This window comes from Tachypleus tridentatus, chromosome 3 (assembly GCF_004210375.1).
Source record: "Tachypleus tridentatus isolate NWPU-2018 chromosome 3, ASM421037v1, whole genome shotgun sequence".
NCBI lineage: Eukaryota > Metazoa > Arthropoda > Merostomata > Xiphosura > Limulidae > Tachypleus > Tachypleus tridentatus.
In genome coordinates this window covers 97958360-97985340 of record NC_134827.1, presented here as the reverse complement: position 1 = coordinate 97985340, position 26981 = coordinate 97958360, and the positions used below count along the sequence as shown (strand labels likewise).

Below are 26981 nucleotides of genomic sequence, written 5' to 3'. Positions count from 1 at the left end.
CTATCTCAGTCAGATGTACGACATAAGATACTGTTATTCTTTCTAGAATGTTCTAAATATTGAAAGTTGTTTACCAGTGAGGTACCCAGCATCTCCTTTCTTTAAAATATCTTTGATTATTTTCTTCTTGGTTTCCGATTGGTCCACGTAACCGTCAAACTGTCTAATGGGGTCGTTTGAATATACCCTACCAACCACCTGTCCTGGTTCGCCTGGAATTAGAGCAACGAATTATGATTGAAAGCTATTATAACATGTTTGTTATTTTTTTAACAGTAAATAGTTGGAAAAAATCACCTCAGTCGCAGCTTTCTTTACACATACTATTAACAGCAAATTGCTTAGCTTGGCCTAATTTATTGGTAATCTGACTGATGATGGAAATTAAAAAATCATCAGAAAAGCCAGTTTTCCTTCTTCATTTGGTGTCAACTAACTAGTTTGTAGAGGAAGTTCCAATGTGTCAGTTAGTAACACTTTTATGTTTGTTTCTATCCAGCCCTAATATTTAACTGATACTAGAGAAAAGGCATCACCAACCCCAATTCTTGGGCTTCTGTAATCCAATAGTGAGATTTAACTATAAAACCATTAAAGCACAAACGACTTCAAAGTGCTCCTTTGAAACAGAAGTGTTTTGGGACATACAATGTGCTAGGCAACGCTCTGCCTGTATATTTCTGAAGTACTTTTTGTGGGTTAGTAAATGCAGTACATATCTTATGGTTAAGACAACAGTTCTTGAAGCCTTGAATTGAACAGATATTTCGATCTATGGTGAGCTGATAGTTTCAGGAGGTTTTGACAACTCAGTTCGTTAAAAGAGTGCGTACCTTCTTGACAAGCTTCGGTTCGTACTTCTGGAAAACAACAGCCATATATTGTTTAGGACTGGATCATCGTAACAGTTTGGAACGCAGGAGGTTAAGCCTCTTAACAATATTTTACTGTAAGTTCAGATAGTAGTGATGAAAAGAATACTCACCGTTCTTAACTAGCTCTTTATGGACTTCAAGTAAAAATTTCGACTATATTACTCACCGTTCTTAAATAGCCCTTTATGGACTTCAAGTAAAAATTTCGACTATATTACTCACCGTTCTTAACTAGCCCTTTATGGACTTCAAGTAAAAATTTCGACTATATTACTCACCGTTTCTAACTAGCCCTTTATGGACTTCAAGTAAAATTTCGACTATATTACTCACCGTTCTTAACTAGCTCTTTATGGACTTCAAGTAAAAATTTCGACTATATTACTCACCGTTCTTAACTAGCCCTTTATGGACTTCAAGTAAAAATTTCGACTATATTACTCACCGTTCTTAACTAGCCCTTTATGGACTTCAAGTAAAAATTTCGACTATATTACTCACCGTTCTTAACTAGCCCTTTATGGACTTCAAGTAAAATTTCGACTATATTACTCACCGTTCTTAACTAGCCCTTTATGGACTTCAAGTAAAATTTCGACTATATTACTCACCGTTCTTAACTAGCTCTTTATGGACTTCAAGTAAAATTTCGACTATATTACTCACCGTTCTTAACTAGCCCTTTATGGACTTCAAGTAAAATTTCGACTATATTACTCACCGTTCTTAACTAGCCCTTTATGGACTTCAAGTAAAAATTTCGACTATATTACTCACCGTTCTTAACTAGCCCTTTATGGACTTCAAGTAAAAATTTAGACTATATTACTCACTGTTCTTAACTAGCCCTTTATGGACTTCAAGTAAAAATTTCGACTATATTACTCACTGTTCTTAACTAGCCCTTTATGGAATTCAAGTAAAAATTTCGACTATATTACTCACTGTTCTTAACTAGCCCTTTATGGACTTCAAGTAAAATTTCGACTATATTACTCACCGTTCTTAACTAGCCCTTTATGGACTTCAAGTAAAATTTCGACTATATTACTCACCGTTCTTAACTAGCCCTTTATGGACTTCAGGTAAAAATTTCGACTATATTACTCACCGTTCTTAACTAGCCCTTTATGGACTTCAAGGAAAAATATTCGACTATTTTACTCACTGTTCTTAATTAGCCCTTTATGGACTTCAAGTAAAAATTTCGACTATATTACTCACTCTTCTTAACTAGCTCTTTATGGGCTTCAAGTAAAAATTTGGACTATATTACTCACCGTTCTTAACTAGCCCTTTATGGACTTCAAGTAAAAATTTCGACTATATTACTCACCGTTCTTAACTAGCCCTTTATGGACTTCAAGTAAAAATTTCGACTATATTACTCACCGTTCTTAACTAGCCCTTTATGGACTTTAAGTAAAAATTTCGACTATATTACTCACTGTTCTTGACTAACCCTTTATGGACTTCAAGTAAAAATTTCGACTATATTACTCACTCTTCTTAACTAGCTCTTTATGGGCTTCAAGTAAAAATTTGGACTATATTACTCACCGTTCTTAACTAGCCCTTTATGGACTTCAAGTAAAAATTTCGACTATATTACTCACTGTTCTTAATTAGCCCTTTATGGACTTCAAGTAAAAATTTCGACTATATTACTCACTGTTCTTAACTAGCTCTTTATGGGCTTCAAGTAAAAATTTGGACTGTTTTACGATTGTTTTAAACTGTCACCAATAAAGGATTTCACACAACACCAGAACTCACGAGATTGACGTAACCTTAGCGTTAATTCAGTCTTTCTTTAGACGCATTATACATTATCTAGATACTACATTTTTAGCAAACATTAAAAGGCTACCTAAAAGTCTTGGAAATCATGGAAGAGATGCTAGTACAAGTGAAAGTCAGTTTGATTTGGTTTCAATTTCGCGCAAACCTTCAGGAGGACTATCTGTGCTAGCCGTCATTAATTTAGCAGTGCAATAATAGAGGGAAGATAGCTAGTAATCACAGCCTATTGCCAACTTTTGGGCTACTCTTTTACAAACGAATAGAGGTGGTATTAACCGTCACGTTATAACGCCCCCACGGCTGAAAGGGCGAGCATATTTGGTGGAACAGGAATTCTAACCCGTGACTCTTAGATTACCAGTCAAGCGCTATAACCATCTAGCTATGCTGGGCCCTGAATATTGGTGACACTAAAAACCGAGTTTCCATACCTATGGAGAGTAGATCACAGATAGCTCATTGTGCGGCTTTGTGCTTAAAAGTAGACCAAAGATAGCTCATTGTGCAGCATTGTGCTTAAGAGCAAACAAGAGATTGAATTACTACATTTTTATTCTCTTAGAGTGTACGAACAAATACTATAGATAAACCAGCCACCCATGAAAAAATTAAGTATCTTTTATAATGTACCATTCGCCCCGTTTTCTATTGATTAAGGTCCCATTAGAATGATATGCATTCATCTATCTTCATGTGACAAATAATCACAAGAAACATAAAATGGTAAGAACAAGTTTTAATTCTTTTTTCACATTGAACTCTACTTTGAGTCTAATTTGCTCCTTTGTTTGTTTTTTAATTTCGCACAAAGCTACACGAGGGCTATCTGTGCTAGCCGTCCCTAATTTAGCAGTATAAGGCAGCTAGTCATCATCACCCATCGCCAACTCTTGGGCTACTCTTTTATCAACGAATAGTGGGATTAACCGCCCTATTATAACGCCCCTACGGCTGAAAGTGCAAGCATGTTTCGTGTGAGACGGATTCGAACCCGCAATCCTCAGATAACGAGTCGAACGCTTTAACCATCTGGCCATGCCGGGCCAGCAAATCTGATAGATCAATTTTCTTTAACTTTACATGTTAGACGTCGGACGATTTTTAAAGAGCTTTTACCAGAAAAAGTAACTGCCTATTATATGCCAATAAAATATAGTAATTTCGCAAGAAATGAGATTTATCATGGAAACTCTAGCTGTTGAAACTGAACTACCTCCTACAAACATGTACTTGAAAGTGTAATAATCTATAAGTGGTTTTAGGGAATTAATTAATAGCTTTAGGTCAAAAGTAAACTAACTATAAGTATAAATAAGAACTGAAAGGTAGATTAGAATCAATGAAGCTAATTCTGTATAATAACTGGCTATAGATACCTAATGCCACAAGTCGTTGCACAAAAAAACTGAAGGACAATAATCAAAATGCACGGAATAACCTTTTCAGCATTTCGCTGTTAACGACATTTTTAACCATAATCCCAATAATATCTCATGATGTTCAGGTACTTGAAGAGATTTAGGTTGATTTTAAGTCCATATGCTAAGCCAGAAATGTAGAATAACTTTCATTAAAGTAAAACCGAATTAATAAATGTATCCAATAGGACTTTCAATATTAATTATAGCCAATAATGCTTAATTGATAAAGAAAAATAGAGTGAGACGTTACTCACAAAACACCAGTTTTTACTATTCTAACATATTAACAGCCACACAACTATCAACAAATTGTGATTGAAGTTACAAAAATGTAAAAAATTCACGAGACAGACTATATGATTTTATTCCCATAGCAACAACTTTAAATACATTAACATTTAAAATATTTTATCACAGTCCACATATGATGTAGCGCTATACTTTAGCTCACGAAAACAGGTTTTTTTAAAAACTTTTTTTCATCACTCTTAAAATGCGAACAAATAGGTTCCTAACACCACCCTAAAGGGATAAATCAACTTTTGACAAGAAACCTAAATAACGTTGACCACAAGGTATTACATATAATAAAGTAACTGCATTTTCCTAATTATTTTACTGCCCTGGATTTGCGAGCAAAACACCAGATTTCCATGATCTGCATGCACTCGTATGACAAACTGAAATTTCAACTTTTTCCTCGAAATTCTCCGCTATTTACGGCACTTTAGGTGGTAATCCGTTTATAAATGGTAATAGAAAGAACAGAATATATTATTTCAAACTGCAGTATAACAAAACAAAATATTTTCACATAAAAATGTTGTGATTTTATTTCTTTGCTATTAAGCACAAAGCCACACAAACGGCTATCTGTGCTCTGGCCACCACACGTATCGAAATCCAGTTTCCAGTGGTGTAAACCCGCAGACATACCACTGTGCCACTAGGAGGCATTGTAAATGATAAAACGCCGTATTATTATTATTTGTAAAATAATCTTTTCCGCTTTCATGGATAATATCGAAAGTTTCTTTTATGAAATGTAGTTTCCCTTATAGAATAATTCTCGTCAAAAAATCTCTATATCCGTGCCCCGCTGGTACAGCGGTAAGTCTATGGATTTAAAATCAGGGGTTCGGTTCCCCTTGGTGAACTCACCAGATAGCTCTATGTGGCTTTGTCATAAAAAAAAACACAAACACACTCTCTATATCCATCCAGCCTAAAGTCTATATAGCCTTAGGAGCATAGAATTTGTCGAATAGTCGGTAATTGCAATAAACCAAAAGTTTAAAATATGCACACCACCCAAATACACTGTGATTAGCCCTTTGTTAAGTACTTCCCTTGAAAGACTAAATATAAACCCTTGCAGGTAGATTAAAATCGTACCTGGTTTACATGTGATACACAAACCATCCTTGTCCCTAAGTGGCTCAGCTGTATCGGGGTCCACACGAACTAGAATCACGGGATAAAAAGTACCAAAAATCTGAGATATAAACCCCACGGAGCCTACTTTTCCGTCGATGTTAACTAAAAGAAGGAAAAGAATCATTTTTTATTTAAAACAAACATACCCATCGTGATGGTTTGACAAACAATTTTTTAAGACTTCTAAAATGTATCTCTCAAGACCAGTAATTACAACCTACATCAAAACGTCAGGTTAAATTAACCTTCTTAGGGTTAACATTTTTCATTTTCAGAGGAATTACTAAATTAATTTAATTTTGTACTTTTCATTTTAATAAAATGACAACGCAAGTCCTGATAAAGATAAAACAATAAAAGGTACTTTTAGGCTTAAAAATAGACCGTTTTTATAGTACACGTTATTAATAAGTACAATGTTTAGTTTATTGGTGCCGATTTTACTTGAATCACATAACTCTTCATGAAAATAGTATCTTTGAAGTAAAATCTGTGTATTATTGTAAATTAAAAACATATTAGAATACGTTAAATACGTATAACAATTCACGAAAACGTTAATAATACACTTCAGTTTATCTTAACACGAACACGTGTGACTTGTAAACTAAGTGAATATTTTGCGCAGAAGTTGTATGAAAATGAACAGTTTCATTGTTTGAGTCTTTTTGTGCGAAAACAGGTTATGAACACTTCGAAATTTAGGTATTTACACAAAGGGTTAACAATAAAAGTAAGACCCTACTTAATGAAGCGGTCCCTTCTGTAGAACCAAAGTATTCATAAATCCGTTCAAGGTTGAATCTCGTTTTGAATTTTTCCCAGATGTGGATTCTAAGGCCGTTCCCAGCCATCACTCTGATCTTGTGTTGTTTGTCTATGGGACGTTCTGGTTGAGCTAATAGATAACGACATATCTCTCCAATATACTGCGCTACCTGCAAGATAAATAAACACAACTCACAATCGTATGCGTGTTTTATTATTTACAAGACTAACAAATGATATACAGTTACGACAGAAAGTGTTCGTACCCCTGCGTCCCAAGTGGTTTTTTTGCTCATAACTTAAAAAGTATCACGATTAGGCAAATGGAAGAAGTGTGATATATTATAAATATTATACTAACACACATCTACACACATTTTTATGTAAATTAAACGACAAATAAACTGTTTATAAACTCATAACCAAAAATTAGAAAAGCAGAAAGTGTTCGTACAGTTCAGAACGTGTGAAAAAACTGATATCCTGTAAAAATTTTGTTTAGTTTGGCAAATAAACTACATTATACCATTCAAGAACTAGACACTGGGTTCATAATTATTAGAATTTAGCCAGCAAAAAAATGTACTTCCGGCAATTTAGCGCCGTCTCCGTCATTGTCTGTTGGTCATCATGCTGAACAGGAAACAACTGTCCAGTGATTTAAAAAACCGAATTATTGTAAAATACAAGTCTCGTGTGTCTCTTTGCGGTATTGCTACGCAACTTAATGTGCCGAAATATACTGTTCAAAGCATAATTGACAATTTTAAGCTTACTGGATCAACTGCTAACCTCCCTCGTTCCAAACGCCTCACCAAAATTCCAGAGAGAACCAAGAGGAAGGTTCTCAGAGAAGTTCGTAGGAGTCCTCGTTTAACACCTAATGACATACAGAAACTGGTAAGAGAAACTAGGGTTGAAGTAAGCACCTCTACAGTTACGATCATGTTACACTCTTCTGGGTTCAAAGCATGCCGTCCTCGTAGAACTCCATATTTAAAGCTTGTTCATTTAGAAGCACGATTGAGGTATGCAAGAAAGCATGTAGAAAAATCCTTTACCTATTAGAAGAGTATTTTTTGGTCAGACGAGATTAAAATCGAGCTTTTCGGCCACAATGATGTTCGCAATGTTTTCCGTAAGAAGGGGGAACGAAATATTCCAAAGACCACCGTCCCTACAGTTAAACACGGATGTAGCTCGATCATGCCATGGAGTTCCTTCAGCTCTTCTGGTGTAGGCAGCCTTCACCGCATCAACGGAATCATGAAAAAAGAAGAGTACGTTGATATATTAGGCACTTGTATCAAGAATAATGCTCGGAACTTGCGGCTTGGGCGTCGTTGAATTTTCCAGCACGACAATGACCCTAAACACACATAGAAATATGTGCAACCATGGTTGCAGAGGAACCATATAAGCATTCTGGAGTGGCCATCGCAGTCACCCGATCTCAACCCAATTGAAAACGTTTGGCATGAGTTGAAGACCAGGGTTCATCAGCGTCATCCGAAAAACTTGCAAGAGTTGGAGGCCTTCTGTAAAGATGAATGGAACAAAATACCAGTCGAGTACTGTCAAACGATCATGGAGGGCTATGAGGAGAGATTGCACCAAGTAATTCACCTGAAAGGCTACACAACTGACCATTAAAGTAGACGCACGAACACTTTCTGCCACTCCTATGTTTCGTTATTTGTTTATAAACAGTTTATTTGTCGTTCAATTTACATAAACATTTATGTAGATGTGTGTTAGTATAATATTTATAATATACTATACTTTAATTATCCTAATCATGACACTTTTTTAAGTTATGAGGTAAAAACTACTCAAGACGTAGGGGTACGAACACTTTCTGTCGTAACTGTAAGCACACGTACTGCGATTCAATATTAGTGATAGCAGCGTATATTATTTTAGGATTAGTGATAGTAACATATACTATAAACCAACCAATTGAACGAACTTCATTTTAATAAATAAGTTAACAATGGGATTACTGCTACCATATACTAAGGATTTGCTTGCTTGTTTGTAATTAATCACAAAGCTAAAAATGGGCTGTCTCTGCTCTGCCCACCATAGGTATAGAAATCAGGATTCTAACGAAGGAGATCAAACAAAAATGATTAATATGTAACAAGCATTAAATAGATTAACAATGGAGCAACAATTACATGTTAAAAAATAAACGAAATAATGTTAGTTAGAAAATGTAATTACAGAGTGTACAATAATACAATTGAAAAAGGTAGAAATGAAACTACTAAAACTGTAACAGAACGAACATAACAACTATAAAATTACAATTAAAGTTAATAGTGGAACTAATACTATGTATATGTATATATATCAAAGTTTACACACGCTTAAAAGTCAATTATGATGCATCGTGTTACCGCATAAATTCGATTGCAACAAATTGCACAGTGAAGAAATAGTTCATTTGGTGAAACCAGGTGCTAAACATAATAGCTGATGATGAGAATTATCTTAAGTCATTAATTTTACAAATCGATAAAGCATTATCAGAAACAAGAGCAAGAAATATAGAACAAAGAAAGAGAACGTGAGTAGACTAGATTCTGATGTTTCGATTTTCATAAAAGATCCCCCTCAGAAGAGAATAATAACTCAAGTTAATTCAGTAGAAAGTACCCACTGACATTTTAACTGAATTGGATATTTCAGGAATGACGTAGCTGAATAATTTCAGTTTGTTGTTTGTTTGTTTTTGAATTTCGCGCAAAGCTACTCAATGGTTATCTGAGCTATTGGTCCCTAATTCAACAGTGGCATCTAGTCATCATCACCCACAGCCGCCTCTTGAGCTAGTCTTTTACCAACGAATAGTGGGAGTGACCGTACATTATAACGCCCTCACGGCTGAAAGGGCGAGTATATTTGGTGTGACGGATATTCGAACCCGTGACCTCCAGATTACGAGTTGAGAGTCTTAACCATTTGGCCATGCTGGACCAGCTCAGGGATACCGTACATAAGCTTAACCTTTCTAGCTCAAAGAACACGCGTATTCTTTACTAAAGTGGTAACTTCTTAGTTTGTGAAAGTTATCTTTTAAAGTAAAATAAATTCTGTAGAAAGTCTTCACAGAAGTTGCTGAAGGTAGTGTTTTTAGGACAAAGGATCCATTAAGCCACCTTAAAACCAGATATCATTACCAAAAGTATAACACCTTAAAACAGAGAACTCCTCACAAAAGAAAGTCTATTAAAGTAAAGGACACTCCAAACAAATAAGACATCTTAAAGCAAAGGATCTCGTAAGACACCTCAAAACAAAGGATTCAATAAGAGACTTCTTAAAATTAAAAAAAATCATTTATCAAAATAAGACATCTAAAGGTCCGGCATGGCCACATGGGTAAGGCACTTGACTTCTTGACTTGACTTGAATCCTCGGGTTCGAATCCCTATTACACCAAACATGCTCGCCCTTTGAGCCTTGGGGGCGTTAGAAGTGACGGTCAATCCCACTATTCGTTGGTATTAGAGTAGCCCAAGAGGAAGCAGTGGGTGGTGATGACTAGCTGCCTTCCCTCTAGTCTAACACTGCCAAATTAGGGACGGCTATCACAGATAACCCTCGTGTAGCTTTGCGCAAAATTCAAGAAACAAACAAGACATCTTAAATCAGATAAAATTTTTGAAATTTAATAAGGTGAAGAGGAAGTTTAGTAGATTTAGTAATGTAATGAAATTTAAGTTATTGTTAAAAGAAGAAAAGTTCCTTTATCTGGTTTAATAACCAGAATATTCCTATATTCTCTTGATTATTTAACGAGTTCCATTCGGTTGATGAGAGAACAGCCATTTTTTTTTATTACTTTTATGACCGTAAAGAGAAGTAAAAACAAAACTATGTGTTTTAACATTGTCTTTGTTTGTTTGGAATTAAACACAAAGCTATACAATGGACAAGCTACGCTCTGCCTACCACAGGTATCGAAACTCGGGTTCTAGTGGTGTAAGTCTGCAGACATACCGTTGTACCACTGAAGAACTTTAACACTCTCATTTGTTCTGTACAAAACTCGAATCCTACCCAAAATGAGAGTGAAATTGTCATTTAAAAAAAGGACACTTGAAATTCTTTTTTCAACTTCTAATAAAATAAGTTTAAGCTAAGAGTATAATTCAATCAAAACAATATGCCAAACTAAAAACGTTCGTTATTCTTCAGGTAACGTGTTACTGACAACTTAAATTAATTTGGACTGTCCATAATTATTTCGTGTTGACATTTCCTTTACCCGTTGCTCTTTTATGACGACAATTTTGTGATAAAGGTCAAATCGTCAAGACCTAATCTACACAAGTTCAGTCTTTAATTAACCGTTTTCACTGTGTGATATTCTATATTTCTTGTTCTTATTTCTTATAACTGACGACTCATGAATTGGCAAAGGTAAATAAATGTCTTCAAATACTTTCATATATGACATCTTTTATAATTAAATACGTATCATCGCATTATTACAAACTCCTGTAATACCGTTGTTAATGTTTAAGTTTGCGTATACATATAAACATGTTGAGTGGGTGTTCACCTATATTAGCCTATATCTTATTGTGTTTTGAAACGTCTCTATGCAAGATAAATCAGCTAAAGGGTGTGGAATTAATCATTGAGGAAGGTATAAGATAACAGTGAATCTACCATATACAAAGAAAATCATTTAGGAAGGTACAAGATTACAGTGGATCTACCATATACCAAGAAAATAATTAAGAAAGGTGTAAGGTAACAGTGAATCTACCACATACCAAGAAAATCATTGAGGAAGGTGTAAGGTAACAGTGAATCTACCATGTAACAAGAAAATCATTGAAGGTGTGAAGACAATACAGTGATTCTACCATACACCATTGAGGAAGATATAAGCTGACAGTAAAATCATTGAAGGAAGCTGAATAAGCTAATTCTACCATACACCAAGATAGTGAATCTACCATATACTAAGTAAATCATTATAGGCGAAGAAGTAAAATTATGTAACAAACGTTATAAAAGCTAAAAATGGAATTACTGCTATCTATTAAGAAGTTAATTTACAGAGTGGACAACCATACTAGGTGATAATAAGAAAGTAACAAAAGTATTACATGATCTATAACTCAGAATATTAAAAGTTATATAATATCATTATTATAGATTATGGTGTTTTTGTATAACTTAATGATCAGACCTTGATAATAAATATTAAAATATACCAATGTTGGAAGAACACAAACACTAATATAAATATATATATAAAGCTTTCAATTAAACTAAACAAAAAGCATGGCGAAAAAGACTGATGGGCGTTGAAAATAGATCAGTTGTTCTGATTAGAAAGTAGGAATGCATTATGTTATATAGAAAAGAAAGACATCAATACATTACTGGTATGTATATAAATATTTCGATAGGGTAATCAATTAGAAGTGAAACTAATAATACATGAAGGCAGTTTTGTTTACTAACTGGACAATAAAAATAGGGAATAATGATTGAAAGTTTGAACAATGGTATTATTAGTAGATACTTCAAGAACTATGATGACGAATTTGATTATAGGGCGATCTCGAATATAAGTCATTTTCAGAAACCATGGGAAAAAAAAAACAAACTGAGAGTCATGACGTCCTTTTCAGGTCCGTAATATCAATACTATAACTGAACAGCCAACAAGTGGATTAGTTGCAAGAATTAGAGAAGACTTTGAGCGAAGAACTGGCGCGCTTGATATCTGGCCATTCAGAAATGCAGCACGCTAGAGTAGGGGGAATGGACTTGTGATCGGCGCAATTATAAGGCGACTACGAATTCTGCAGTCTAATTATTAATTCAAAATATCGTCTTATAATCGGCCCAACACGGTATGTAGCAATTTTCAGGCTCATAGACGACAAAATGAGGCATAATAACCCGAAATGGAAGTACGTAGTTGTCATATTCGATTACGACAGACAACCATAAAACTTGTAATTAAGTTTCCTTCATCACCCATTCAGGTTACTTCAAACTTTTATTTTCTCATATTGTGTTCCTCTTCATCAAAGTGAAATAAAACTTACGGTGCAGTTGTATTTAACGCAGTCCTCCCAGAACTTCGAAGCAGAAAACTTCGATCGGATGACGACACTGTTACCAAAGATAAGAGCTTGGCCAATAACAAGGATCCCACCAGCGGTATGATACAACGGTAAACAGTTGTATATAATGTCATCATCCTTCATACCAAGCGTCCAGTGGTAGCCAATTGTTATCCATAAGAATCTGAAAAATAAATGAATGATCAATCAATACATTCCCTGTTGAATCATTTCTGTGGTGGATGCGATGTCCTTAGATGGCTATAAAATTAGGGATTTCTTGTACCTAGATGTCATATAAACGGAAGTTATATTTATTTTCTGTACAAATACTATTTTCAGTTATGTTGGATATCTACATAAAAGGATATTGCAAATCAGAAATTTTAAAAATTCCAATTAAAAACTTACATTAATTAATCTTGTATACGAGAGGCGAGCTAAAACTGAAACGTTAACAAAGAACTTACAAAAAATATAATGAGGACTCGATTAAATATGTTTTCAGGTAGATTTAACTTGTAGGTATTGGTAATTAATAATTTAGTTCGCACGAATATTGAAACACCAGTCATTTTATGAACTTTACACACAAAATAATAATAAATTTACTAAAAATCTTAACTTTTAGTTATTGTAAGTTAACCTTACAGAAAACTGTCACAAAATTAGTATACAAATAACAATGTATTATTTAATTATTTGGCAAGAATTACAGTTTGATAGTTGTTTCTGTGTATTTAATCAAAAAATCTGTAATATTTTGATTATTTTTTTATTGAAGTTGTGTCCAGTTTTTGTCAAATATTGAGTCCAGAAAATCTCAGATTTGTTCCACGTGGTTAAGATATCTACTTTGTAATGATCATTCCATTTGCTGAAGGTATCCTGAGATTTCTTAGAAGTGTGATTGTGTCACTATCTTCTTGAAATATCAAATTCTCTTCAATTAGTGTCTTTCCAGAGTATATAACATTATGGAATAATATACTGTGGTGTTCCTGTTGATCTCTGATTCTATAATTTTTGGCTGACTTCATTTTCAGATTATGTTTAACTGCCAGTAATAACATTAACAAGCACAGTTGAAAGAGACTTTGGTGCCAAAGCCAGGGTTTTAACCACAGTGTACTTTGTATAGCGGAATAATATATATTATATGTTAATATATTGAGTTAAATACAGTTGAATATAACCACACATGCTAATATGATCGGTGATGCCAGTGTACACAAACATACTTTAAAATACCGGTATAAAAACTATCTTAGTTTATTTTTATTGACACAAAACACTTCTTCACTTCAATTTCCTCAATTTTTCTCTATTAAAACTCAGATTATCTTTACTTCCCTTCTGTCAGTTTGCCTGTATTAATACTCAGATTATCTTTACTTCCCTTTTGTCAGTTTGCCTGTATTAATACTCAGATTATCTTTACTTCCCTTCTGTCGGTTTGCCTGTATTAATACACAGACTATCTTTACTTCCCTTCTGTCAGTTTGCCTGTATTAATACTCAGATTATCTTTACTTCCCTTTTGTCAGTTTGCCTGTATTAATACTCAGATTATCTTTACTTCCCTTCTGTCGGTTTGCCTGTATTAATACTCAGATTATCTTTACTTCCCTTTTGTCAGTTTGCCTGTATTAATACTCAGATTGTCTTTACTTCTCTTCTCTCAATCTACCTGTATTAATACACAGACTATCTTTAGTTCCCTTCTGTCAGTTTGCCTGTATTAATACTCAGATTATCTTTACTTCCCTTCTGTCGGTTTGCCTGTATAAATACTCAGATTATCTTCACTTCTCTTCTCTCAATCTACCTGTATTAATACACAGACTATCTTTAGTTCCCTTCTGTCGGTTTGCCTGTATAAATACTCAGATTATCTTTACTTCTCTTCTCTCAATCTACCTGTATTAATACACAGACTATCTTTACTTCCCTTCTGTCGGTTTGCCTGTATAAATACTCAGATTATCTTTACTTCTCTTCTCTCAATCTACCTGTATTAATACACAGACTATCTTTAGTTCCCTTCTGTCGGTTTGCCTGTATTAATACTCAGATTATCTTTAGTTCCCTTCTGTCGGTTTGCCTGTATAAATACTCAGATTATCTTTACTTCTCTTCTCTCAATCTACCTGTATTAATACACAGACTATCTTTACTTCTCTTCTGTCAGTTTGCCTGTATTAATACTCAGATTATCTTTAGTTCCCTTTTGTCAGTTTGCCTGTATTAATACTCAGATTATCTTTACTTCCCTTCTGTCGGTTTGCCTGTATTAATACACAGACTATCTTTACTTCCCTTCTGTCAGTTTGCCTGTATTAATACTCAGACTATCTTTACTTCCCTTCTGTCAGTTTGCCTGTATTAATACTCAGATTATCTTTACTTCCCTTTTGTCAGTTTGCCTGTATTAATACTCAGATTATCTTTACTTCCCTTCTGTCGGTTTGCCTGTATTAATACTCAGATTATCTTTACTTCCCTTTTGTCAGTTTGCCTGTATTAATACTCAGATTGTCTTTACTTCTCTTCTCTCAATCTACCTGTATTAATACACAGACTATCTTTAGTTCCCTTCTGTCAGTTTGCCTGTATTAATACTCAGATTATCTTTACTTCCCTTCTGTCGGTTTGCCTGTATAAATACTCAGATTATCTTCACTTCTCTTCTCTCAATCTACCTGTATTAATACACAGACTATCTTTAGTTCCCTTCTGTCGGTTTGCCTGTATAAATACTCAGATTATCTTTACTTCTCTTCTCTCAATCTACCTGTATTAATACACAGACTATCTTTACTTCCCTTCTGTCGGTTTGCCTGTATAAATACTCAGATTATCTTTACTTCTCTTCTCTCAATCTACCTGTATTAATACACAGACTATCTTTAGTTCCCTTCTGTCGGTTTGCCTGTATTAATACTCAGATTATCTTTAGTTCCCTTCTGTCGGTTTGCCTGTATAAATACTCAGATTATCTTTACTTCTCTTCTCTCAATCTACCTGTATTAATACACAGACTATCTTTACTTCTCTTCTGTCAGTTTGCCTGTATTAATACTCAGATTATCTTTAGTTCCCTTCTGTCGGTTTGCCTGTATAAATACTCAGATTATCTTTACTTCTCTTCTCTCAATCTACCTGTATTAATACACAGACTATCTTTACTTCCCTTCTGTCAGTTTGCCTGTATTAATACTCAGATTATCTTTACTTCTCTTCTCTCAATCTACCTGTATTAATACACAGACTATCTTTACTTTCCTTCTGTCGGTTTGCCTGTATAAATACTCAGATTATCTTTACTTCTCTTCTCTCAATCTACCTGTATTAATACACAGACTATCTTTACTTCCCTTCTGTCAGTTTGCCTGTATTAATACTCAGATTATCTTTAGTTCCCTTCTGTCGGTTTGCCTGTATAAATACTCAGATTATCTTTACTTCTCTTCTCTCAATCTACCTGTATTAATACACAGACTATCTTTACTTCCCTTCTGTCAGTTTGCCTGTATTAATACTCAGATTATCTTTACTTCTCTTCTCTCAATCTACCTGTATTAATACACAGACCATCTTTACTTCCCTTCTGTCGGTTTGCCTGTATTAATACTCAGATTATCTTTACTTCCCTTTTGTCAGTTTGCCTGTATTAATACTCAGATTGTCTTTACTTCTCTTCTCTCAATCTACCTGTATTAATACACAGACTATCTTTAGTTCCCTTCTGTCGGTTTGCCTGTATTAATACTCAGATTATCTTTAGTTCCCTTCTGTCGGTTTGCCTGTATAAATACTCAGATTATCTTCACTTCTCTTCTCTCAATCTACCTGTATTAATACACAGACTATCTTTAGTTCCCTTCTGTCGGTTTGCCTGTATAAATACTCAGATTATCTTTACTTCTCTTCTCTCAATCTACCTGTATTAATACACAGACTATCTTTACTTCCCTTCTGTCGGTTTGCCTGTATAAATACTCAGATTATCTTTACTTCTCTTCTCTCAATCTACCTGTATTAATACACAGACTATCTTTACTTCCCTTCTGTCAGTTTGCCTGTATTAATACTCAGATTATCTTTAGTTCCCTTCTGTCGGTTTGCCTGTATAAATACTCAGATTATCTTTATTTCTCTTCTCTCAATCTACCTGTATTAATACACAGACTATCTTCACTTCTCTTCTCTCAATCTACCTGTATTAATACACAGACTATCTTTACTTCCCTTCTGTCGGTTTGCCTGTATAAATACTCAGATTATCTTTACTTCTCTTCTCTCAATCTACCTGTATTAATACACAGACTATCTTTAGTTCCTTCTGTCGGTTTGCCTGTATTAATACTCAGATTATCTTTAGTTCCTTCTGTCGGTTTGCCTGTATAAATACTCAGATTATCTTTATTTCTCTTCTCTCAATCTACCTGTATTAATACACAGACTATCTTTACTTCCCTTCTGTCAGTTTGCCTGTATTAATACTCAGATTATCTTTACTTCCCTTCTGTCGGTTTGCCTGTATAAATACTCAGATTATCTTTACTTCTCTTCTCTCAATCTACCTGTATTAATACACAGACTATCTTTAGTTCCCTTCTGTCGGTTTGCCTGTATTAATACTCAGATTATCTTTAGTTCCCTTCTGTCGGTTTGCCTGTATAAATACTCAGATTATCTTTATTTCTCTTCTCTCAATCTACCTGTATTAATACACAGACTATCTTTAGTTCCCTTCTGTCGGTTTGCCTGTATTAATACTCAGATTATCTTTAGTTCCCTTCGGTCGGTTTGCCTGTATAAATACTCAGATTATCTTTATTTCTCTTCTCTCAATCTACCTGTATTAATACACAGACTATCTTTACTTCCCTTCTGTCAGTTTGCCTGTATTAATACTCAGATTATCTTTACTTCCCTTCTGTCGGTTTGCCTGTATAAATACTCAGATTATCTTTACTTCTCTTCTCTCAATCTACCTGTATTAATACACAGACTATCTTTAGTTCCCTTCTGTCGGTTTGCCTGTATTAATACTCAGATTATCTTTAGTTCCCTTCTGTCGGTTTGCCTGTATAAATACTCAGATTATCTTTATTTCTCTTCTCTCAATCTACCTGTATTAATACACAGACTATCTTTACTTCCCTTCTGTCAGTTTGCCTGTATTAATACTCAGATTATCTTTAGTTCCCTTCTGTCGGTTTGCCTGTATAAATACTCAGATTATCTTTACTTCTCTTCTCTCAATCTACCTGTATTAATACACAGACTATCTTTACTTCCCTTCTGTCAGTTTGCCTGTATTAATACTCAGATTATCTTTACTTCTCTTCTCTCAATCTACCTGTATTAATACACAGACTATCTTTACTTCCCTTCTGTCAGTTTGCCTGTATTAATACTCAGATTATCTTTACTTCTCTTCTCTCAATCTACCTGTATTAATACACAGACTATCTTTACTTCCCTTCTGTCGGTTTGCCTGTATTAATACTCAGATTATCTTTACTTCCCTTCTGTCAGTTTGCCTGTATTAATACTCAGATTATCTTTACTTCCCTTCTGTCAGTTTGCCTGTATAAATACTCAGATTGTCTTTACTTCTCTTCCTTCGAATTTCTTATATTACTCACAGTCTCTCTTTACTTCTCTTCTCTCAATCTACCTGTATTAATACTCAGATTATCTTTACTTCTTTTCACTCTATATTCCTGTAGTGATTAAGAGATTACCTATCGCTTTTGACAAATTTGAAATAATTAAGTTCCTTACATTTTTTTCCGCTTATATCTTAACATATTTAATTTACTTTGTCATTCAATTGGCAATGAGAAAGGTCATATTTTTCCTTTGCTAGTTTTGAGATGACTTCAAATCGGAGATTTTGTATATATCATCATTACACGTCGCGCTCTCCTCGAAAATCTCCTAAAGTGTACAACTATATCAAATGAGAGCTAAAACACCAAACCTATGAGCATTATCACGTTCTTGTAGTGGTTGTTAAAGGGGATGTTTTGTTTCAAAGGCATTCAATGGAAACGGATTCAGCGTCTTCTTGGATACGTTTATTTTCATTGTCTTACATTTGAAATCAAACCTGTTTCATGCTCAGAGGGCATACAGGAACAGGTGGTGGTCTCTAGGTTCAACGGTACAGAGAAAGGAGAAATGTGAGATAATCACATTGGATAGGATGCTACTCCTTCGCAGGTTGTCCCCCAGCTAGACGTTGTAAGTCATTTTACAGCTTGGTAGAAATACGTCGAATTGTCTTGCTTAAAGACACAGCAGCGTATCGATAGCGAGCCTCAAACCCGCAACCTTCTGACACAGTACTAGTCACTGGGCCTTGCTGACTCCTTGAATCTTGTTTGTTGGTTAGTTAGTTAATTTGTTTTCGAATTTCGCGAAAAGCTGCACGAGGGCATTCTGCGCTAGCCATCATTAATTTAGCAGGATAAGACAGTCAGTCATCACTACCCACCTCCATTTCTTTGGCTACTAAACGAATAGTGGGATTGACCGTCCTATTATAACGTCCCCGTGACTGAAAGGGTGAGCATGTGTGATGGGGATTCGAACCTTCAGATTACGAGTCGAAAGCCCTAGCCACATAACCATGCCAAGCTTTTGTTGGTTAATAATTCGATAAATAGGTTCAATCTTGTCAAGTAATCTTGGTTTACCGGCCGAAAACACTGCTAGCGAAGACGATACCCAACTGATAACCTAAGACAGTTTTTATAGAGACCTTTTATAGTTTTCCAGTCACTCATATTTAAGGCTAAGTATTATCAATTACAATTTTTTCATTCAAGATTTTTAGAAGCTGTTCTGGCAGAATTTCTTACACGTTTAACGGAATACGACGAGTCCAGTAGCCAATGTTACGTTTAGATATCAAAGATATTTCTGTTCTGTAGAAGTACGCCCTTCAGTGGCACAGCTGTATGACTACAGGCTTACAACGCTAGCAACCGGGTTTCGATACCCGTGATGGGCAGAGAATAGATAGCCCCTTGTGTAGCTTTGTGCTTAACATCAAACAAGCTCACTCGACTCGTAATCTGAGTGTCGCGGGTTTGAAATCCCGTCACACCAAACATACCCGCCCTTTCAGCCGTGGGGGCGTTATAATGTGACGTTCAATCCCATTATTCGTTGGTAAAAGAGTAGCCCAAGAGTTGGCTGTTAGTGGTGATGACTAGCTGCCTTCCCTCTAGTCTTACACTGTTAAATTATGAACGGCTAGCGCAGATAGCCCTCGTGTAGCTTTGCCCAAAATTGCACAGACTGTACAAATAGAGGGTTAATCACAGTTTTCTAGGTGGACTGAAAGTCCAGAACGTTGCTTGGAAAAATTTCCCTATTTTAATCACTATTCCAAAAGCATAAGCACTTTAATAAATTTTCGTGAATATCAAAAACGAGTTTTGAAAACTCATTAAACTCGTCAAGTGAAATCTGATTAAACATATAGTTTTAGAAACTATTCAAATGCTACGTCTGCGAAATAATTAACTGTTTACAAATCAGTACCTCATTTATTTTTCTGTGAACATCTCGGAGTTGGAATTTTAATCCGAATGTAAGAAAGATATAAACGTCGAGTTGTACACCATTGTTTTCGCGATTATCAAATTATGTAAGAAATATTTTCTGGTTATTATTATTAATACTCGTCTTATGACAAAGTGCTGTAAGATGTTTTATCTGTGATACACACAGCTGCTCTGTAAAGAAAACATTTATGTTATATCCTTCATCACACTCGGTATGTCAAACCCTCTGACTGTTCAACGGAATTAGAGTTTCGAATCCTATTCGTTTCAGTTTTTAGTTCTTCACACAAAAAATCATTGTAGCTAATTACTAAAAAAAAAAGTGTTTTCGCTCTAAATTGGTTCAATATTGTATACAACTCAAGAATTGAGTTTCCCTGTATTATAAAAGTAACTGATTTTCATTCTGTTCTAATAATGATTCTTACACACGCCTCACCTGCTGTTTTTCACAATGGCTGCTTTTGGTAGTCCACTCGTTCCAGATGTGTAAATGTACAGTAGACGATCTGTGATATTAAGTCACATGTCTCAGACAAAAACATAGTATAACATAAACAAGAAACACTTGTACAGTAAATAAATGTACAGTAGACGATCTGTGATATTAAGTCACATGCCTCAGACAAAAACATAGTATAACATAAACAAGAAACACTATATTGCTCTTAATGTTCCATCACGTACCCGTCTTACAGGATAACATGAAAACATATATTCCTCATTATTCTATAGAAATTAAAAACATATACAAATTATTATTTTTAACACATCTGAACAGAAAGTTTAAAGAAGGTCTTTTGTTGCAATTCGATCACCCTTCCATTAACAGAAATAATGTATGGCCTGTATCATATTATTATTATTTACTTACTAGCTAGATAACCTGTACCCTGGATGAAACATTACGTAAATTCATGATTAGTGAAAGGTTATGAAAAGCTGCTTCCCTTATATGTAATTGTAGAAAGCGTAAAAACTGCAAAACACAAAATGTCAGACTTTTCTTTAGCATATATCTCCGAATGGATCCAACAACCCTTTATGTCAAATTTGGTAAAGTTTCATTAACAAGGGACGAAGTAGTGGTTAAAAACGCAAAAACTCTAAAACAAAACAAAACACAACGAACCTCCATATCACATTTGATGAAGATCTGTCCCCAGAAGAAGAGATAGTGATAAAAAAATTGTAAAATACAAAACTGTTTTTTTTTTGTATGGACCTAATAAATCTTCATATCAATTCTGGTAAAGATCCATTACTTGGACATACAACAGAGAACAGACAGTACTATTACATTTATATGGATTTTTACATTTTGTATTTTTTATTGCTTTTAACATTTACTTTATGATCTGTACGTTCTCTTATACTGTTGTAGTTTTATACTATTTTGATAAAAGTTTAGAAAAAAAAACGACCCTTAAACTCCATATATATATATATATGTATATAACAGAATTTTTTTTTTTGTTTCACCTTTGGAGTTTCGTCCTACTTAACCCTGGTGGAGCCCCAAAGTACAAAAGTTGTTTACAATTATTTTATATTTATATCTGGAGTATAAAGGTCGGTTTTTTTTTTATCAGTTTTGTAACCTGTGACATTCAATGACTCTTGAAAAAATTGTACGTCGAAACATAGGGGTAAAGTAAAAAAAAACGTGATGACAAGAAAACCCACTTGTGGAGAAAATTATTGTTCGATCCTCTACTAGTGTTGTCTCTACCCCATACCAGCTGTTTTTAAATATATAAGAGTAAATAAACACTTATCTGAAATTGATTGTTACCTTTGTTGAAAAGGTACTGTTTTTTTTATAACGAATAGTGAAAATATAACAAGCATAAAAAAATCAAATTTTGTGACAAGAATGTAATTCTAATTTTTTTAATTTCGCGCAAAGCTACTCAAGGACTATCTGTGCTAGCCGTCCCTAATTTAGCATTGTAAGACTAGAGGGAAGGCAGCTAGTCATCACCTCCCACCGCCAACTCTTGGGCTACTCTTTTACCAACGAATAGTGGGATTGACCGTCACAATATAACGTCCCCACGGTTAAAAGGGCGAGCATGTTCGGTGCGACGGGGATTCGAACTCGCGACCCTCAGATTACGAGTCGAACGCCTTAACCCACCTGGCCATGCCAGGCCTGCAATTTTAATAGGCCCAATATTCGTAATATTAAAAAAAAAAAAAAGAGGTTACCATGGAAATTGAGCTTGCAGTTGACGTCAGGAGGAAGAGAGCATGCGCTGAGAAGGAGATCATTTAAAGACTTTACTGGAAAATTGTTGTTCAGATTGTCTCCAAAATAAAATATTGTCACTTCATTCTTCTTCGCCGCTAATAAAGGTGCTACATCCTTTATAGCTGAAACGTCACAATAAAAGAGTTTATTAAATGTTCTGCTACACCTCAAAACACATTTATATTAAAAATTGTTCAGTTGATTTCCTTTGCATGTACAAACTAAGGTTCTTTCTGCAGGCATTTCAAGGTGCACAGTTCTTTGAAGCATAAGCAAATTTTGATTTGGTTTTGAATTTCGCGGAAAGTTACTCGAGAGCTATCCGCGCTAGCCGTCCTTAATTTAGCAATGTAAGACTAGAGGGAAGGTAGCTTGTTGCCACCACCAATCTCGAACTCTTGGGCTACTCTTTTTACCAACGAATAGTGAGATTAACCGTCACATTATAAATCCCCCGCGGCTGAAAGTGCGAACATGTTTGGCGTGACAGGGATTCGAACCCTCGCCCTCGGATTTCGAGTCAAATATTTTAACCACCTGGCCATGCCAGGGCCTAGCAGAATTTAAGAAAATTCCTCGCAAAACCTGAAACCGTGTCTGAAGAACATAAACGAGTCCTAAATATTTTTTTCGGGTCTAGAAAATCAGGGCAACAGTGGAAGTTTCGCTCAATTGATGTTTTTATTCCTCTCCACGTTCACATTTCAATACGTTTCCTAAGTTCTGCTTTTGTGTAGTTTTAATGACAATGTTTCGAACTAATCTTACCATGAGTCTGGGTTTGGGAAGTTGACGTTTCGGATTGTTCTTGCCTTTTCTCTGGCTTTGACGACGACGTTTCCGATAGTTTGATGAGTTCGAAACGACGTCTCTAAGTCAGATAGAAGACATGGGCACTACACAATAAATGACTCAACCTGTAAACACACATTTCCCAAAAGTTTCTTTCAGGGAACTATTTGGTTGAAGTTCTTGTAAGGTTTATATTTTAATATAAACAGTTACGAGCTAGGTTTGACTAGAATTTACATAGTTTCTAAACACGTGCACGGTACCTTTAATTCGTCTAACCTAATACCTCCACGTTATGTACTACCGCAGTAATTTCGTTTCTTATACCACCGTCATAACATAATTCTCCCCTACAAACACAGTTAATATCTTTATGATAGTAGTTACGAACAAGGTTTGTAATGAAGTAACTTAGTAACAAGTAAACATGAAAGAACAACCAACCAACCACCATCCACGCCAAGGGATTGACTGCCGCCTTTACAACGCTTAAATTAATGAGAATACTTTGTGGTGACATACGTATTCGAACGTCACCTGTGGTTAATTAGTTAATAAAGTCACCTGTGGTTAATTAGTTAATAACGTAACCTGTGGTTAATTAGTTAATAAAGTCGCCTGTGATTAATTAGTTAATAAAGTCGCCTGTGATTAATTAGTTAATAAAGTCACCTGCAATTAATTAGTTAATAAAGTCACCTGTGATTAATTAGTTAACCAAGAGCTATTCACATCCAAATATTTTAGAAAAATGAGTTTAAGAAAGCCGTTGGGATTTATCCAATCGTTAATTATCGAGTTATTAACCCTGCTAACAATATAACTCACTGAGTATCATAGACTCCTAATTAATTCAACTAGAACTTTGAAAAACAAATCTTTATAATGTTAACCCAAGACCTTCTCATATTCTGTTTATGAATTATATGTTTGATCAAATAAAATTACTTTCAAGGCTTATCATGACTTGATAAACTTTATCTGAATGGTGTTTATTTTAGCCAAATCACGAAAGTAAATATTTATAATATTATTATTGGTTAATATTTTTTTTTTCCTGGACATTTTTTCATATGGTAATATATATGAAAAAATACAGCCAATTAATCATACAAATAAAATATTAATTTACAACTTTAAACACAAGAGAAATCTATGAAAAAAATTACCTTCGAGGCAATCACTTCCACAAATAATTGCATTACATTTGTTGATTGACAACGAATGAAGTAGCGAGTGCATTCGCAAGTTTGTGTTAATGAAGGCCGTGACTACGCCTATTTTTGCTAGGCCTAACCAGATACCCACAAATTCAGGTCGTGATTCCATAAAAAGAGCCACTTCGTCTCCGGAAGTATAACCAAATTTTTGGAAGCAGTTGGCAACTCGATTGGAAAATTCTTCCATCTAGAGTTGAGAAATAAAAATTACCTGTGAAAACATTCAGAAGTTTTAAGTACGTATGTAAGGGACGATCAAGTAATTACAAGTGACTTTGCCTGGAATGTGAAGAAAAACAAGTATATTAAACTTATAATTAAAATTGGAATTTAGGGAAGAAAAATATTAAACCAAATATTTATATATATATATATATTAAAGTGTGTTCTACACGGTGTCTAAAAAATCTGGAAACACAGGCACGAATCTTATAGAATGTGTTCCACTTATTGTCCTTATAATTCAAAACAAATTTGGAGACGGTTATTTTCATTCTTTTTGAACACTGAGAAACACGTTCGTGTGGTTTACAATTGTCCGACATTGGTGCCCTCCAGTGGCAAAGCGGTATGTACGTGGACTTACAACGCTATAAACCGGGTTTCAATACCCGTAATAGGCAGAAGACAGATGATCCATTGTGTACAATTGTGCTTAGCCTCAAACAAACATATCGACACTTTCAGTATTCTTAATTTTAGCTAACAACAACAGTATGAGTAATGCCCTTTTCTCTCCCTAGATGGCGTTAATTAAATTTAGTCGTCAGTTTCCGTAATCAGTCATGTGGTTCCAGACTTTTTGGGCACAATGCAGAGAACAGCACAGCGCACGTGCTAGTAGAAGAGATAAATTACATAGTAAAAGTTCCTATTGATGTTTTGTTTCAACCTCAACGACAAAACAAATCTGTGATTCAATATCTTGGATTCTTACCTCTTTGAAAGTCCATTTTTGATCACCGTAATAAAAACAGACTTTATTGGGATTTTTCTGAACTTGTAGTCTGAACAAATCTGGTACGGATTGATTACCACCCTGAATAACACTGAGGTAATGCTTCACCTTCAAAACCATGAATATAGCTCTGAAAAATTAAATAACAAAAAATGTAAACACCAGATGACCCATAAAAAAAATTCAACTTCCTCCAGGTTAATGTTCTTATATTTTACGGAAGTGAAACAATTAAACACAAGCAGTTAACGCTTCAATATGTGTTCGATTAATCATGCATACTTCCCACAGTGCAATTGGTACACTGTATCAGGTACGAATCCTCCCTAAAATAACGAACATTAAGCTACTCATGGAACCATGCAACTAATCTCGACCATATAACATGTAGACAGACTGTCACATTGTTTAACTAGCACGCCAGTATCCAGTGCGAGTTCATCATTGGACAATTGTTTGTTTGTATGACGAAGCTATTAATTAAACCTATCGTGCCTGGCATGGCCAGATGGTTAAGGCACTCAACTCGTAATCCGAGGCAGCATCCACCGCCAAATCTTGGGCTTCTCACCTCTATGCCAACACTGACCGTTACACTTATAACGCTTCCATGGCAAGCATGTGTAATGATGGGATTCGAACTCGCGACCCGCCGATTTTTAGACAAACGCCTAAACGACAAGAATAACCAAGCGACGCTAGGCATTACCATCGGATAATGTATGATAATGTATTCAAAACAAACAAACAAACAAACAAACAAACAAACAATCCTTCCTTGGTTTAATTTTATTTTTATTCTTTGTTTGTTTGTTATTTGGAATTTCGCGCAAAGCTACTCGAGGACTATCTGCGCTAGCCATCCCTAATTTAGCAGTGTAAGGCCAGACGGAAGCAGCTAGTCATCACCACCCACCGCCAACTCTTACGTTACTCTTTTACCAACAAATAGTGGGATTGATCGGAACATAATAACGCCCTTACGGCTAATAGGGCAAGCATGGTTAGCGTATGACAGGGATTGAAACCTGAACCCCTCGGATTACTAGTCGAGCGCCCTAACCACCTGGCCATGGCGGACCCTATACTTTGTTACTAATCTAGTGATATATTTTCTTCATATCGTGTTGGTGTGCTTCCTTCCTTGCACATTGGCTTAGCGAGTAAACATGATGGCTTATAGTGCTGTGCTACTTTGCGCTCAGCAACAAAGAATCATATTTGCGGCCATTTTGAAAACGAAGATGAAAGAACACGTAAATAACGCCGTCAAGTCATCACTTCCTCTCATCGTGAATTACGTAGAAGAGTAGCCTATACACTCAGCTCCACGTGACTTATGTTACGTTACATTTTTTTATTGCGCAGAAAAGACAAAAATAAAAAAAAACGTTCACCAAAATAAAATGTGTTTTTTTTTTCGTTTGTACTTAATGCAATGTTTTACAACTGGTTACTCGCGCGCTGTCCGTTAATGGAAACAGAAACCAGATTTTAGTACTGTAAATCCTGAAAGTCACCTCTGACCCCCGGGTCAAGAGAATATAGAAGACTAGCTGCAGTGTGTTTATATAGAACATTATGAAAGGATTAAGAAACAAAATATGGTGGGACTCTAAACGTTCAACAATCGTACCACGGTGTTATTTGTTTTTGTTCGTGTTTTTTTTTTTTCGTTTTGGAATAACAAACTTGAAATGTATACCAAATAGTTCCTCACACGAAAACTGTAGGTTTAGGTGATATCAAAACCCAGTTCTGTG

The 26981-nt window shown here is 35.0% G+C and overlaps 1 protein-coding gene across 2 annotated transcripts in view; it reads right to left on the bottom strand.

Moving 5' to 3' along the window:
• Window positions 1-26981, bottom strand: part of LOC143247558 (long-chain fatty acid transport protein 4-like) — a 55195-nt gene that overhangs the window by 4776 nt on the left and 23438 nt on the right. Inside the window, exons 2-9 of one of the 2 annotated variants that reach the window (XM_076495832.1) lie at window positions 25198-25348; window positions 24210-24447; window positions 22206-22370; window positions 20434-20503; window positions 12388-12589; window positions 6282-6474; window positions 5495-5638; window positions 75-212 (exon numbers count right to left, since the gene is read on the bottom strand). In XM_076495832.1, coding sequence (XP_076351947.1) covers window positions 75-212; window positions 5495-5638; window positions 6282-6474; window positions 12388-12589; window positions 20434-20503; window positions 22206-22370; window positions 24210-24447; window positions 25198-25348 — 1301 coding nt within the window. The remainder of the gene's footprint in view (window positions 1-74; window positions 213-5494; window positions 5639-6281; window positions 6475-12387; window positions 12590-20433; window positions 20504-22205; window positions 22371-24209; window positions 24448-25197; window positions 25349-26981) is intronic. The other variant, XM_076495833.1, reaches the window with a different exon arrangement.